Genomic DNA, 12,493 nt, shown 5'->3' with positions numbered 1-12,493 from the left:
TGTGTGTGTGTGTGTGTGATTATTTATATACCTAATAAAGCTGTGATAGTTTGAGTTTTTGTGTTTGCTGCTCTCTGAGTGTTCTCACACTCAATGATGGGGGGGTCTGGGGGGTCTCGGGGCCTCCCTGGCAGTCTGCGCGTGCCGCAGGTCTGCAGGAGGAGAGTAAACAGTTCCCACGCTGGTCTGCTGCCGGTCTGAAGTGACACACTGCCACACTTTCCCACGCACGCGAGAGCCTCCTTAAAGCGCGAGGGGGAGGGGGAGCGCGCGTCAGCTCTCTGGGCACGAGGCGGGCGGGCCGCGGGATGAGGATCATGTGTAGTCCACGCGCCGAAACTAGGTTAGAGCGAACCGCGCAGCAGAGAGGAGCAGAGCGCAGAGCAGGCCTGGAGTTTCCCGCAAACAGAACGCACATAGCGGAGGCGTGCTGTCACACACTTGCGGGTTACGGATCCATATGAGGAGTCGTTGTTGTGACGGTTTCCAGCGGCTCCGGTGTGGAGCGAGTAAGTGCGCGTTGCTGTCACAGTTCCTTGGCTTCATTTCCACGCGGACATTTATGACCCCAACAGTCGGTTAGACCCACGGCAGACATGAGAGGTGAGGTTTCTTTTCTTACTGTGGAAAACGTGACTTTTGGGTGTATTTGCGTGTTTGTTCGTGTGCTAGCGGCCGCAGAAAGTTTCCGACTACGCGCAGCTGATCGGACGTGAAGTTACCAGCTGTCACTTCAAAGACTGCCAGGCTCGTTTGCACACTTTTGACACAAAGAGTGAAGAATATAATTTTAAAAAGAGGGTCGTGTTAAACATAGATTATGGCCGTGAGCGCGGATCCGAGCAGGGATTCGTGATTAGAGGAAATCTAATCGGCGAGCGGCTCCGGTTATGTAAGAGGCAGGGAGGAGGAGGAGAGCGGAGTGATTCGTGGCTGCACAAAGACCTGCAGCCAGGATTGTTTACGTTATTTCCAGCATCAGCTCTCAGTGATTATTAACCTTCCTACTGTTTATACTTACAGACACGCTTTAGAAGTAGTTTTACTGTTGACATGTTAGAGCTGCCTGCTGTGTGATACAGTTTACTACTACTAATAATAATGATAATAATATGGAGGTTGTTTGAGTTTCTCTTTTGTCCCGGTGTTTCCTATAATTCATAAATCAGAGAGTTTTGTGTTTTCAGAGTCGGTTTTTCTGTGAAAGAGAGAGAGGAGATGACCTAGTTCTGTCATTGAGGATTACGGCGCGCGCGTGAGTGCGCGTGCGTGTACACCGATACTGTTGTCAGACTAATAAAACACAGTCGATCATTTCCTTCAGGGATGTTTTCATCGGATGGGAGCTGAGCTGGGACAGCCTGCTGTCTTTAAAGATTCTGTTTTCTTCAAAGTTGCAGATAAAATAATGGGACACAAACGCGTCTCCTCCTCTCATGTGCGTGTTGTGTTTGGAGTTGACTTTGCCCGTTTCAAATGGCTTTTGCGATGCTGGACCATCATGCACACCGCTGTGACAGGCAGGATATGGACACAGCAGGGTTACAAGACACAGCCACTCACAACACAAATGTAAGCTAGATCTTAAAGTGCACTTGAATTTGGCCTTTTCCAGAGTCATGAGTGTAACTGAGTTTGAGGCGGGTGGGTGCAGAGAGTTTCATACTCGGTGCCGCTGCATTTGAGCTCAGTTACCCGCCCCCCAATCAAAGGCACGGTGGCAGTAAAGAGGGACGCCGTCTCTGCTGTCCAAGGACACTGCTGTGCTGAGCTCAGCATCAAAGCCACTATCTGTGGGCTGTGCAGCCTTGGGGAAGTTCACAGCAAGTTACTGTATGTGTCAAGGTGCCCTTTGTGTCTGACAACTGCATGCTAAGATTCCAGTCCTCTTATCTAAAGCTTTAACTCTTCGTGTAACCTGCAGGCTGCTGTGTGAGCACAGTGTGACAGCTCTGTGTGTGTTATGACTGCACTTCATTCTGCAGTCACTGTGTTAAAAATATCATTTTGTTCTCTTTAACATTTGTTTAGAGTAAAAAGTATCATAATCCATTATCATTTGATAGGTGTGCTAATACACGATAAGCATTTCTGTGAAAGCAGATAACAGACATGCGAACAGACGTAAAGAGATTTTAATTCAAGGTGACTGTGATTGTTTCTGCACAGTCCTGAATTTGTTCCTGCTGTTTGCAGCAGCGAGCGCGATTACATGCTGGGAAGCGAATTCCTCAGTCCGTCTTTGCTTGTGTTGCACAGGCCCACTTGGGTTTGAGCTTGGAGTCGTGCGCACACACACACACAGCCAGCTGAATGCACTTTATCTTTTCTGATCAATGGTGCGGGATTACAGAGACCCGCTTTCTCGGCAGACGCAGCACTGTGCTCAGCATATAATTATTTAATACAAGGCAAACAAAAAAGTAGAATGAAGGCGTGCTAATATTTATATTAAGGCAATCACTTTAAATGTTTAATTGTTAGCAGTGTAATACAGCCAGTGTAAAAACGTGAAGAGAAACACCCTTTTAATCTGGCGAGGCTGACGTGTGCAGACAGGCTTGTGTACGGCACATTGTGTATATGCACTGACGTGGCTGGCTTCCAGTGATAGGCTGGTTATACTTCAAGCCAGATGTGTCTCATTACATTTGTCTGAAAATCTGAGATAATTAGAAGAAAAAGTGTACTGTGGGAGTGTGACATCCTCTGTGTGCAATAACATGTTTCATTTCACCGCAGATCAATCTATTACGCTTGCAGCACATTTTTAAAATGTTCGGGGTTAGTGTCAGGCCACGCTGTGCTCCATAGGTAGGTCAGTGGGAGGAGAAGAAGAGAAAAGGCAATCATTACTCCTCATCTACCGGAGCTGTACAGAAAACAGGTGGCCACTGGGGCCCTCAATGGGAAACCTGTAGAAAGTGGGTAATTGAATAACCTGGCTGCTGCAATCTCTTCAATGGCAACCGGTCCTCATGCTATGTTGCACAAAACCATATGCCGTGCTATACCACGCATGCCCCGGATACCCGTTCGATTATGGGTTAAGTGTACAATATGTCAGGTAAATGTAAAGTCTAGGGCAAATAGGACCTTGGACGGTATTTGATTAGCTGGGATAAGAGGGCAAAGTCTGCCTCGCTCACTGTTTACAGCGCTGACAAAGAAAGAAGTGTTGAGTAACTGGCACAAAAGGGACTTTTACATGAAAACCTCTTTGAATCGGAAGGTTTCAAAGGCCGTAAACCTGATGGAAGAATAATTCTTTTTGAATTGGAGGTTCCAAAAGGTAGCACAGCCACAGGTAGCACAGCCTGTGAGGTAAAAGTTTACATATTTGAGCTCGATCAAGCTTCACTTATACAGCTGGTGTCAGTTAGTACTGAAGCCACTGATCACTGAGCTAATATTAGGTTCTAATGTGACTGTGTCTAAAAACACAGATTTCTGGGCTTAAACATACAATCTGGCATTGAAACAAAGAGGAGTTTCTTTGTTTGGTCCTGGAACAAAAATGAATGCTGAGAAATAAACAGGGCGAGAATAAAGACGCTCTTGTTCAGACCCGTCCTGCACAGCAACATGTTTACGAATCACAGCAGCGTGTGTTAGCCTTTAGGGCTCGGCATGATTAATCTACAGGCTGGTATTTACACAAAATCAAGTGTACTTATGTGCAGCATTTTAGTTTATGCAACATTTATTGGTTTATTTGGCAAAGAGCCCCTGAGAGCAGGGGAAATCTCTGCACAGCCACTCTGCACCAGGGTAAAAATAGATTTATGGCCAAGCTCAAAGTCAGATGCGATTTCACTCAAACACCTGACATGCTGTAACAAGTTGAGATCTACTATTTGCTGCGTCTGCCTGCGTTTTACTGTACGACATGCTGCTGGAAATAAGTTGGATATTTGTGTCTTCAGTCTAGTCTCCTTCTATAATCAAATGTTACACCCTTGTCTTTCTAAACCAGAATCAGGAATCCACCCCGTCTGTACTTAAAGACCGAGTCAGATCTGATTCCACCTTAAAACCTGCCAGAAGCAGGATTGTGTTCCTTGCAGGCTGCCAGCGCAGGCGCCTCCCCTCCACTGAATGGGAAACTGTGTCAGTGGAGCAGCTCCTGTTTGCTGAGCTTGGCTGTGCCGCTCAGCTGACTGGCAGGTGAGGCTGCGACTCACAGGCCTGACTTCTCCCTCGAAAGCCAATAGGAGCGCAGGAGGGTGTGGGACTTTCGTCACACTGTTGCCGGGACAACCACCTTTGAATGAGTTAGTTCGTGGAATGCAGCCAGATGCAGTTATATAACAGGCTGAAGGGCGGGGTAAGGCTGTGAGGGGGGAGCGATAAAGGGAGCAGTGGAGAATGGGACTTTTTTTTTCCATTGCCTTTTATTTATTTATATCCCACACTTACGTTTCAGTGTCTAGCTCGTTCTAGATAAACCAGATCCTTAAAGATATGTCACCTGTGCTGCACACAAAACTTCTCTATAAGGCAAAAAAAAGGGGAAATTAATGAGGCAATAAGTCAAGATTTGCAGGATGTCAGTCACCGATCCGCCTAATTTAGCCTCAGTGTGTGACGCAGGTCTCTCCCCACGCAGAGTGACTCATGAAATTTATTGGTTGTGAGTGGTTTAAATCAGCCCCTTCAGAAAACAGGAATTTTCTCAAAAGCTCTGAAGACCAGTTAAATCCTTTTGTGTGATTTACCGGTTACCTAATGCCCCTTGTGACCCAGCAAAAGTGGTTTAGTGGATTGTTTGGTGCGGCTGAGAGCCCTAGAAAAATGGGATTTTGCACACAGCATACACGGCGACAGTCAGCGTGGCAGTAATAGCTGCTGTTTACCCGCTAACATTGTGTTCAACCTGGAGGAAAAGCTACAGAGCAAGAAAGAGCTGTGAAACTTTATAACCCAGGGCCTCAGCTAATGCAATTGACCTGCTATTCTGGGCTCGAAGGAGGCCCGGCTACTTAGATAAACAACATAATGAAAAGAACAGCCTGTTCCTCGGTAAGAAGGCTCAGGCTTTCAGTGAACTCCACGGGTGTACTGTGTACGTTTCTTTTGTGTTCCTTCTCCTCCTAACATAATCACAAATGTGTCTCATCTTCATCCGCTGCATTTCAAATATCGTGCCGCAAAGATGATGCAATGCCAGTTTCTGTGAGGAAAAGTGCGCCAAAAAGTCTCCTATGCACGGCCGCCACTCGATCTCAAAAAGCTGAGCGTTATGTCAGCCTGGAGTAAAGGCCTGACAATACCTGCATTCAGCATGGCTGCCCTAAAAAGCAGACTCTGTTCTGGGTTTTCTGCAGAGGATTGAATCCGCTTTCATTTTCACTGAAACTTACTGATATTTTTATTATAAATGTGACCAATTTGATTTTGCCAGTAAAATCATAAAGAAAAAAAATGTTTCTGACAGTTAAAAGCAGATATAAATAATTGATCAACTCTTGTTTTAATAAAAGGTCCAAAAAATATTGAGAAACGCCGCGAGCAGAGCAACAGGTTTGCTGAAAACAGGTTAATGTTTCAGGCGTCGCCCCCGCTGAGAGATTTTAACGATGAACGAGTGATGGATTACGTCCTTTTTATGTTTTGTGTTTTATGTGTACTCTGTATAAATTGTATCATGTTTCTGTTATTGTCACAGTTGTTCTGATGAATCTGCACCTGTGAATGTGGATTTCATAGTTTCTCGTTTTTCTGCACTTGTCTCTCTCTGCAGCTCAAATAGAAGTCATTCCCTGTAAAATCTGTGGGGACAAATCGTCAGGGATTCACTATGGTGTCATCACCTGTGAAGGCTGCAAGGTGGGCAACATTCATCAGCAGTTGGTTTAAAAACAGGAAGAGCTGATCTTTAGAAAGTGTCGATGCGTTTTGTCAGGTGCGCTCATCACGTCTGCTTTTGTTTGCAGGGTTTCTTTCGGCGCAGCCAGCAGAACAATGCCATGTACTCGTGCTCGCGACAGAGGAACTGCCTAATCGACCGGACCAACCGTAACCGCTGTCAACACTGCAGGCTGCAGAAGTGTCTCGCTCTGGGCATGAGCCGCGATGGTGAGTTCGCTTACAAGATCTGTATTTAATCAACTCCAGTTTTCGCCCATCACAGTGGTGAGACGCTAACGCTTGTTTTACCGAGACCTTTAAATGTTTCGTTTTTCCCCACTGCAGCTGTAAAGTTCGGTCGAATGTCCAAAAAGCAGCGTGACAGCCTGTACGCAGAGGTCCAGAAGCACCAGCAGTCCCAGGAGTGCGGAGGGATCGGTTCCCGCGAGGAGAAGAGCGACACGGCTGACCATGGCCGTACCTACAGGAGAGGCTCCAGCGCCACGCTCAGCGATCTGGACGACATCACGACGCTGCCGGAGGGGCTGCTTTTTGACCTGCCGCTGACCCCGGAGGATGGCGGAGGAGACTACTGTAACCTGGATATGATGGGAGGAAGTGCAGGCAGCGGCTCCTCCTCGCAGAGCTCCCCAGAGCAGACCAGCTTGGACTTTGGTGACGGAAACCACAGCATCAAGCATGAGTACCAGCTGCTGCATGACTCTGGACTCTTCTCACACGCCATCTTCAACCCGCTGCCTGACGGCTGCTCCCTGCTCGAGATAGGTCAGCATCAAACCCTCTAATAAGACGTTCATGAATATTAGAAGCCTCTCGAATGCTCTTGCAAATCTAAAAACAGAAACTAAAGTAAGACTTTCTTTTGGTTCAGAGCGCGTTGCCCAGAATGTGGTCAAGTCCCACATCGAGACGAACCAGTACACCTCGGAGGAGCTCAAGAGAATGGCGTGGACCTTGTACAGCCCAGAAGAGACCCGCTCATACCAGACCAAGGTAAACTTTAGACAGATTATTGCTGACAAATTTGCTGCTGACCTAAACGAGTGCAGAGTCATTTTTGAGGTTTTTTTTTGTTGCTGCTGCGAGTCCAACTGTAAACTTGCAGAAGTTGGTGAAACTGTAAAACAGAGTAACACAACACAGCTGGTATCGTGCGCACCATTTCAGCCGCCGTTGTGCGTTTACATTGTTTTCCCTGGAAATCAGTCACACGGCCTCCGTGCAAATTGTGAAAGTCAGCGAGCGACTGTTTGTTGAGAAACAGTGAGACTTTATGACTTTATAATTAGCTAATCTGACACAGTGGGACAAAAATGATGTGCAGCGTGATTCCAGCTTGTTAATCCTACTCTGTAAACTCACACTGTCCTTTACAAGGTTATCAAAGGAATGCTTTCAGTTTTTACAAAGCGCAGAAATCAGAGGTACGACTTGTTGGAATGTTCCTTTCTTCGCTGTTGCTTTAATCTGAACATTCGTACAGGAAGGCCACAGATGGGTGAAATTCTTTAAACCACACTGTACGACCGAACCCCCCCCCCCAAAAAAAAAAAAACTTGAACCATGCCAAACAACTTGTTTAATGCCTTCCTGTGTTTGTCTTTCTCTTGCAGTCAGCTGAGGCGATTTGGCAACAGTGCTCCGTTCACATCACCAATGCAATCCAGTATGTGGTGGAGTTTGCTAAGCGCATCTCTGGCTTCATGGACCTCTGTCAGAATGATCAGATTATCCTCCTCAAAGCAGGTCCGTACATGACACACACAAACACAAACACTTTATTTTAGCTGTCTCAGATTAGAACATCGCAGCTCAAAGTGGTTTCATTGCATTTTAAATCAATATAATTTATGTGTAGTTTTGTGTAAATCTAAATCTTCGCCTTTGTGTATTGTTGTAGGAGAGCATCTTTACTGGAAATGTTGTTGTTGTTATTAATGTGTCAGTCACATGTGGGATTATTTGAAAAATGAAATAAACCGAACATGTGACTGTGGTAACTGGTTTTATCGTGTTTGATCTCTGCTCAGTATGAATGTGTTTATCCTGAATGGCTTTTTGTTTGTGTCAACAGGCTGCATGGACGTCCTGCTCATCCGCATGTGTCGGGCCTACAACCCCATCAATAATACAATGCTCTTTGATGGAAAATTCTCCACTCCTCAGCTTTTCAAAGCTCTTGGTGAGTCCACACGTTTACGGTCTCTTCCTGGCTTGCTAGTTTTCTCTCCAAACAACTTTTATGAAGGGAAGAGCGGAGGGTTTTAGGTCATTTTTTAATTGTTTACCGTTCTCATCACAGCCACTAGATTTTTGTTCTGATGCCATTTTTTTTCCTCTCTGTCCCCGAAGGCTGTGACGACCTTGTGAATGCGGTGTTTGACTTGGCTAAAAGCCTGAGCCGTATACAGATGTCTGACGAGGAGATTGCTCTTTTCAGTGCTGCTGTGCTGCTCTCGCCAGGTGAGATGACAGGAAATCACCCACTCACACATGCTAAACTGGTGTAACTGATATTCGGTGCGTCCGAGTACCACCTTTATGCTCTGGTTTTGTTTTTCTAATGCACGTAGAAGGGTCAGTACAGGTTTTCTGCCTGGGATCTGTAAACTTATAAACCTTTTTGTTGGGGATTGATTGCTTGATTTATTGAAGCTTCCCTGTTTTGTTTTTTTTACCTTAAAAATGAATGAACCTGTCCGGATGTCCTACAAATGTAGCATAAGAACTGTGTCTGCATGCTGGGTTTGAACAGGTTTCAATGCAGTTCAAATTTACCTCACAGTACTAGCGCTCACAAGATATTTATAAACCCCATAATTTGCTAAATGTTCTGGCACAAGCTTAAAACTACTGTTGGCCTTTTACCAAAGCATACTATTGATGAATGAATGATTCATCTTCACCCCTACCTTGCAGCCCGCCTACATCATCATTGTATCATAGTATAAAAGTGAAACTGAAACCATGGCGACTGTGGTTAAATTGTGGATGTTTAACAGTCAATAAAAGCTCACGTTTTGGAAAAAGGTGTGCAGCCCTGTAAAACACAGACAGTTTTATATATATATATACTTTTTTTTATAGCAAAACAATATAAAACTACTTGTAAAAAGCTTCATGTTTTGTTTATATGTAGTTACACATTTAAAACTTACTGGGTTCAGATCCAAACAATGACCCGATGTGACTGCCTTCTCTTTCAGACCGACCCTGGCTGACGGATGTTCAGAAGATCCAGAAGTTGCAGGAGAAGGTTTACGTGGCTCTGCAGCGCTGCTTACAGCGACAGGGAGCATCAGAGGAGAAACTGGCTAAGGTACAAACCCTGCTGCAGCTCCTGTATCACCATTATTTTGGCTAAAACACCCTAATATTTTAACATTTACTGGAAGTTGTGTCCACTTTAAATCCTTAATCTTTTCTACATTTCTCTTCTAGATGGTGTCTAAGCTTCCCACGATGAGGTCCATTTGCAACCTTCACATTGACAAACTGGAGTTTTTCCGTCTGGTTCACCCAGAGACGGCGTATACGTTCCCTCCTCTGTATAGGGAGGTTTTTGGCAGTGAACTCACCTTCCCAGACTCCACAGAGGGCTAGGGCTATTTAGCTAAGTGCTGTGAGTCATATAGTGACACTGAGGTGCAGGGAGAGGAAGATTCAAATGTGGCAACCAGCTGAAGGAACACCAGCCAGCAGCTCAATGACAATCCTGCATGCTACGCTTTAGCGCACACTCCTCTCACCTCTGGCTCTCACTGCTCTGCGAGCCAGTCCTTTAAACCTAACACGACAGGAAGTGCTGCTGGGTAATCCATGCACTTTACCTCCTTTTAGGGAGTTAAAGGAACTATTTAAAAGTAGCCTACGCTCTTTGTATTCTCAAAATTATTTTTCTATAAGACCTTAAACCTCTCGTTAGGTTGAGTTCTTTTCTAATAAATTGGACTCTCGCCGCTCTCACAGTTCCTGTAAGCTATTGTTGAATGTACCCCCCGTTCCCTGAACCATTCAGCACAGCCCTGAGCTTGATATAGAATGTACATACCTAAAATCCTCACCTATTTTGTGGAGATTTGCAGTAACGATGCCTGTTTCCATTGTCAGTCTAGTAACTGTTAATTGTTTCTTTAAGTATTTTTGGTAGCACCCATATTTTTTCAGTTTTCTAACATATGAACAAACTGTTTAAAGGGACCATGATCAAACTCTCGAGCAGACAGAGTTTTTAAACTGTGTGGGTCATGGGCGAACATTTAGCGTCTCTGTTGCCAAGCACTTGGAAAGTCTTGCACACGGAGCACAAAACTTAGCGTTTACGCTGAAAATGTCGTAGGTATTTTTATGAGCACACCCTCAGACACTGACGTAAGTGATCTCTCTATTTTTTTTTTAATCTAATCAGTGACCTCAGTCCTATTACCTTTTCCCTTTGCGAATGCCACTTAGAGAGACGCACACAGAGCTATTGTGGGTCTTTCGGAGAGAGACAGGCTGTTGCTGAGATGTAAAAATGTAAGCTAGCACTTACGAGTCCTCCTTAGAATCAAAAGATGACCTCTGGGCACGAGATGTTACGGGTTCGTGCTCATGCTAAACCAGTGAGAAACACTAAATAAACAATAAATCCAGCCCCCGAGAGGTTATCGTGCCCCCCGGAGGATCCCCTCCTTACCGTCGCCACCCACAGGTTCAAAAGACTCGGGATTAAAGAAAGCTCTTGAATGTGACAGTTAGTGTATCACCACCAGTATGGTTGGAGGAGGAGATAGGTGGATGGTGGTGTTAGAAGATTTCTTTTCTGCTCAGGTCCTCGCCGCTGTGGGGTCGGGCAGGTGTTCTGATCAGAGAATTCACCCTTCTGTTTCTTGTTCTCCACTCCTTTACTACCTCACCCTTTTCAAACACTACATGGCACAGCAAAGGGTTGACAGAGCCATCAGCTACCCCCCTGAGTTATTATTTCTGCTTCGTATTAGAAATCAGCAATTAATGCTAAAATCTGAACACCAGTGCTAACTGTTTCAGAATGTACTGTGTTTTTGCTTAAAACTGGACAGGAAATGAGTGCAAATGACCTGCTGGATGTGCTTGCCCTGAGGACATCCTCTCCGATTGTCAGAGCAACTCATGCCCTTAGGTCCAGGAAGCCCGGGATAGATACAGATCTATCTTGAATCCTGGAGACGCACTCTGCAGACAGAGGGCGCGTCTTCATAGCCGGGGAATGTATTGGACTTGTGTAGAAACAAAGGAGCATCCATTCTGTCAATATCCTAAAAAGGCTGTGAAGAAATTGTAATTCTAAGTTCTATTTCGAGCATTTTTTAAGACAATCACGCGACAGATGTTGGATGTCTGCTTTTGTGTAAAAATGTAAGCCAGGTTTGCTCTGCACTGCTGGGACAGTGCTCTTCACCATACACTATATTTTGTCAGCTAGTATGAAGGGGGTGTTACTGTTGTCTTGGTACTTAAGACAGAGGCATTGTGGGATTGTGCAATGTTGTCTTTCCCATCGTTCTCAGTACATTGAGCTGTTTTTTTGCCGTGTACTATAGCTAATATTTTCATAAGCACTTTGACTAAGTTGACCTTGCGGCACAGCAAGTAACGCTATTTATAATGTAATGTACCAAATACACAGCCACCTTCTTTTCAGATCGGCTGAAAATGGCCGAACGGCATTTAGAGATTGTAACAAAGTGCAATACTTTGTGCGTCGAGCCTGAAAACGCTAGACGCGCTAACTTCATAAGATTGAGTATATTTTGTGAGGTTGCAAGCCTAAAGTCTGTCCGGGGGGCAGTAGTTACGCTCTGCACTCGCATTTCTGTTTAGAGTCACTCAGGGAGATAGCTGGGCTCTCTGTCCTACAGTGTCTGCAGTCAGTCTAGCTAGCAAGACACCTTGCACCAACATAGAAGACCTTTAAACCTTGATCACTGTGTACAGTACATGTTCTTGTGAATGTTTGATTACAGAAGTATCAAAGATTTTACCCCTGTCTAATATCATTATTGCAAAATGGTTTTTTTTGAGTTGTAGATTAAATAGGATATATATAAATATATATATCTACATATAAATATAAAAGATGGATTATAATCTCGGATTCTTGTGTTGGTTTTGTTGTGATCTTTCATTTCTAAATTTTTATCCTTTTATGTGCTTGTTTCTCATCGGTTTAGTGTCCTTTTGTCTTGGAGAGATGTAATTCTATTTTTTTTAAAGAGCGTTTTTAAACATGTCGCCCTAAACTTTCTCTTTGTCATGATCCTTCTGTTTATATTTTCACTCTATTTTAAGATTATAACTATGAAATCAATATAGATTTTAATATGGAATAATTTATGACATGTCATGAATATAAAGCCCTTTAGGGTTTAACACAGTGAAGTGTTATTGCACAATGGTGATACTATATGTGGATTTAAGAATGTAATAAAAGTGTTTTTGCAATTAAAAAGAAAGTTTGTTGTGATTTTGTGTTTTGGTGACAAGCTGCTGGTAAGAAAATTGCTTCTTTGTTAGGTTTTTGGTTGGGTTGGTTGTTGGGTGGCTTAACAAACTAAACATTCTTCTGAAAATGCTCAGGTCCAAGGACTGGGCTCAAAGT

The 12,493-nt window shown here is 44.4% G+C and overlaps 1 protein-coding gene across 1 annotated transcript; it reads left to right on the top strand.

Moving 5' to 3' along the window:
- The first annotated feature begins 273 nt into the window (after nucleotides 1-273).
- Nucleotides 274-11,509, top strand: rorca (RAR-related orphan receptor C a). Its single transcript, XM_005727049.2, has 10 exons — nucleotides 274-603; nucleotides 5,744-5,829; nucleotides 5,937-6,078; nucleotides 6,196-6,636; nucleotides 6,743-6,864; nucleotides 7,485-7,617; nucleotides 7,946-8,053; nucleotides 8,224-8,334; nucleotides 9,078-9,190; nucleotides 9,313-11,509. Exons 1-10 carry the CDS (start codon nucleotides 597-599, stop codon nucleotides 9,472-9,474), a joined length of 1,425 nt encoding a protein of 474 aa, XP_005727106.1. The 5' UTR covers nucleotides 274-596; the 3' UTR covers nucleotides 9,475-11,509.
- Nucleotides 11,510-12,493: the final 984 nt, after the last annotated feature.

This window comes from Pundamilia nyererei, unplaced genomic scaffold (assembly GCF_000239375.1).
Source record: "Pundamilia nyererei isolate P.nyererei 1_Seehausen unplaced genomic scaffold, PunNye1.0 scaffold00023, whole genome shotgun sequence".
NCBI lineage: Eukaryota > Metazoa > Chordata > Actinopteri > Cichliformes > Cichlidae > Pundamilia > Pundamilia nyererei.
Note: the sequence above shows the minus strand (reverse complement) of the source record. Positions and strands in the feature narration are given on the sequence as shown.

Coding starts and splice junctions, on each gene's coding strand:
- rorca (XM_005727049.2), top strand. Junction 6,637..6,742: donor CTGCTCCCTGCTCGAGATAG/GTCAGCATCAAA, acceptor CTTTTGGTTCAG/AGCGCGTTGCCCAGAATGTG. Junction 9,191..9,312: donor CAGAGGAGAAACTGGCTAAG/GTACAAACCCTG, acceptor TTTCTCTTCTAG/ATGGTGTCTAAGCTTCCCAC.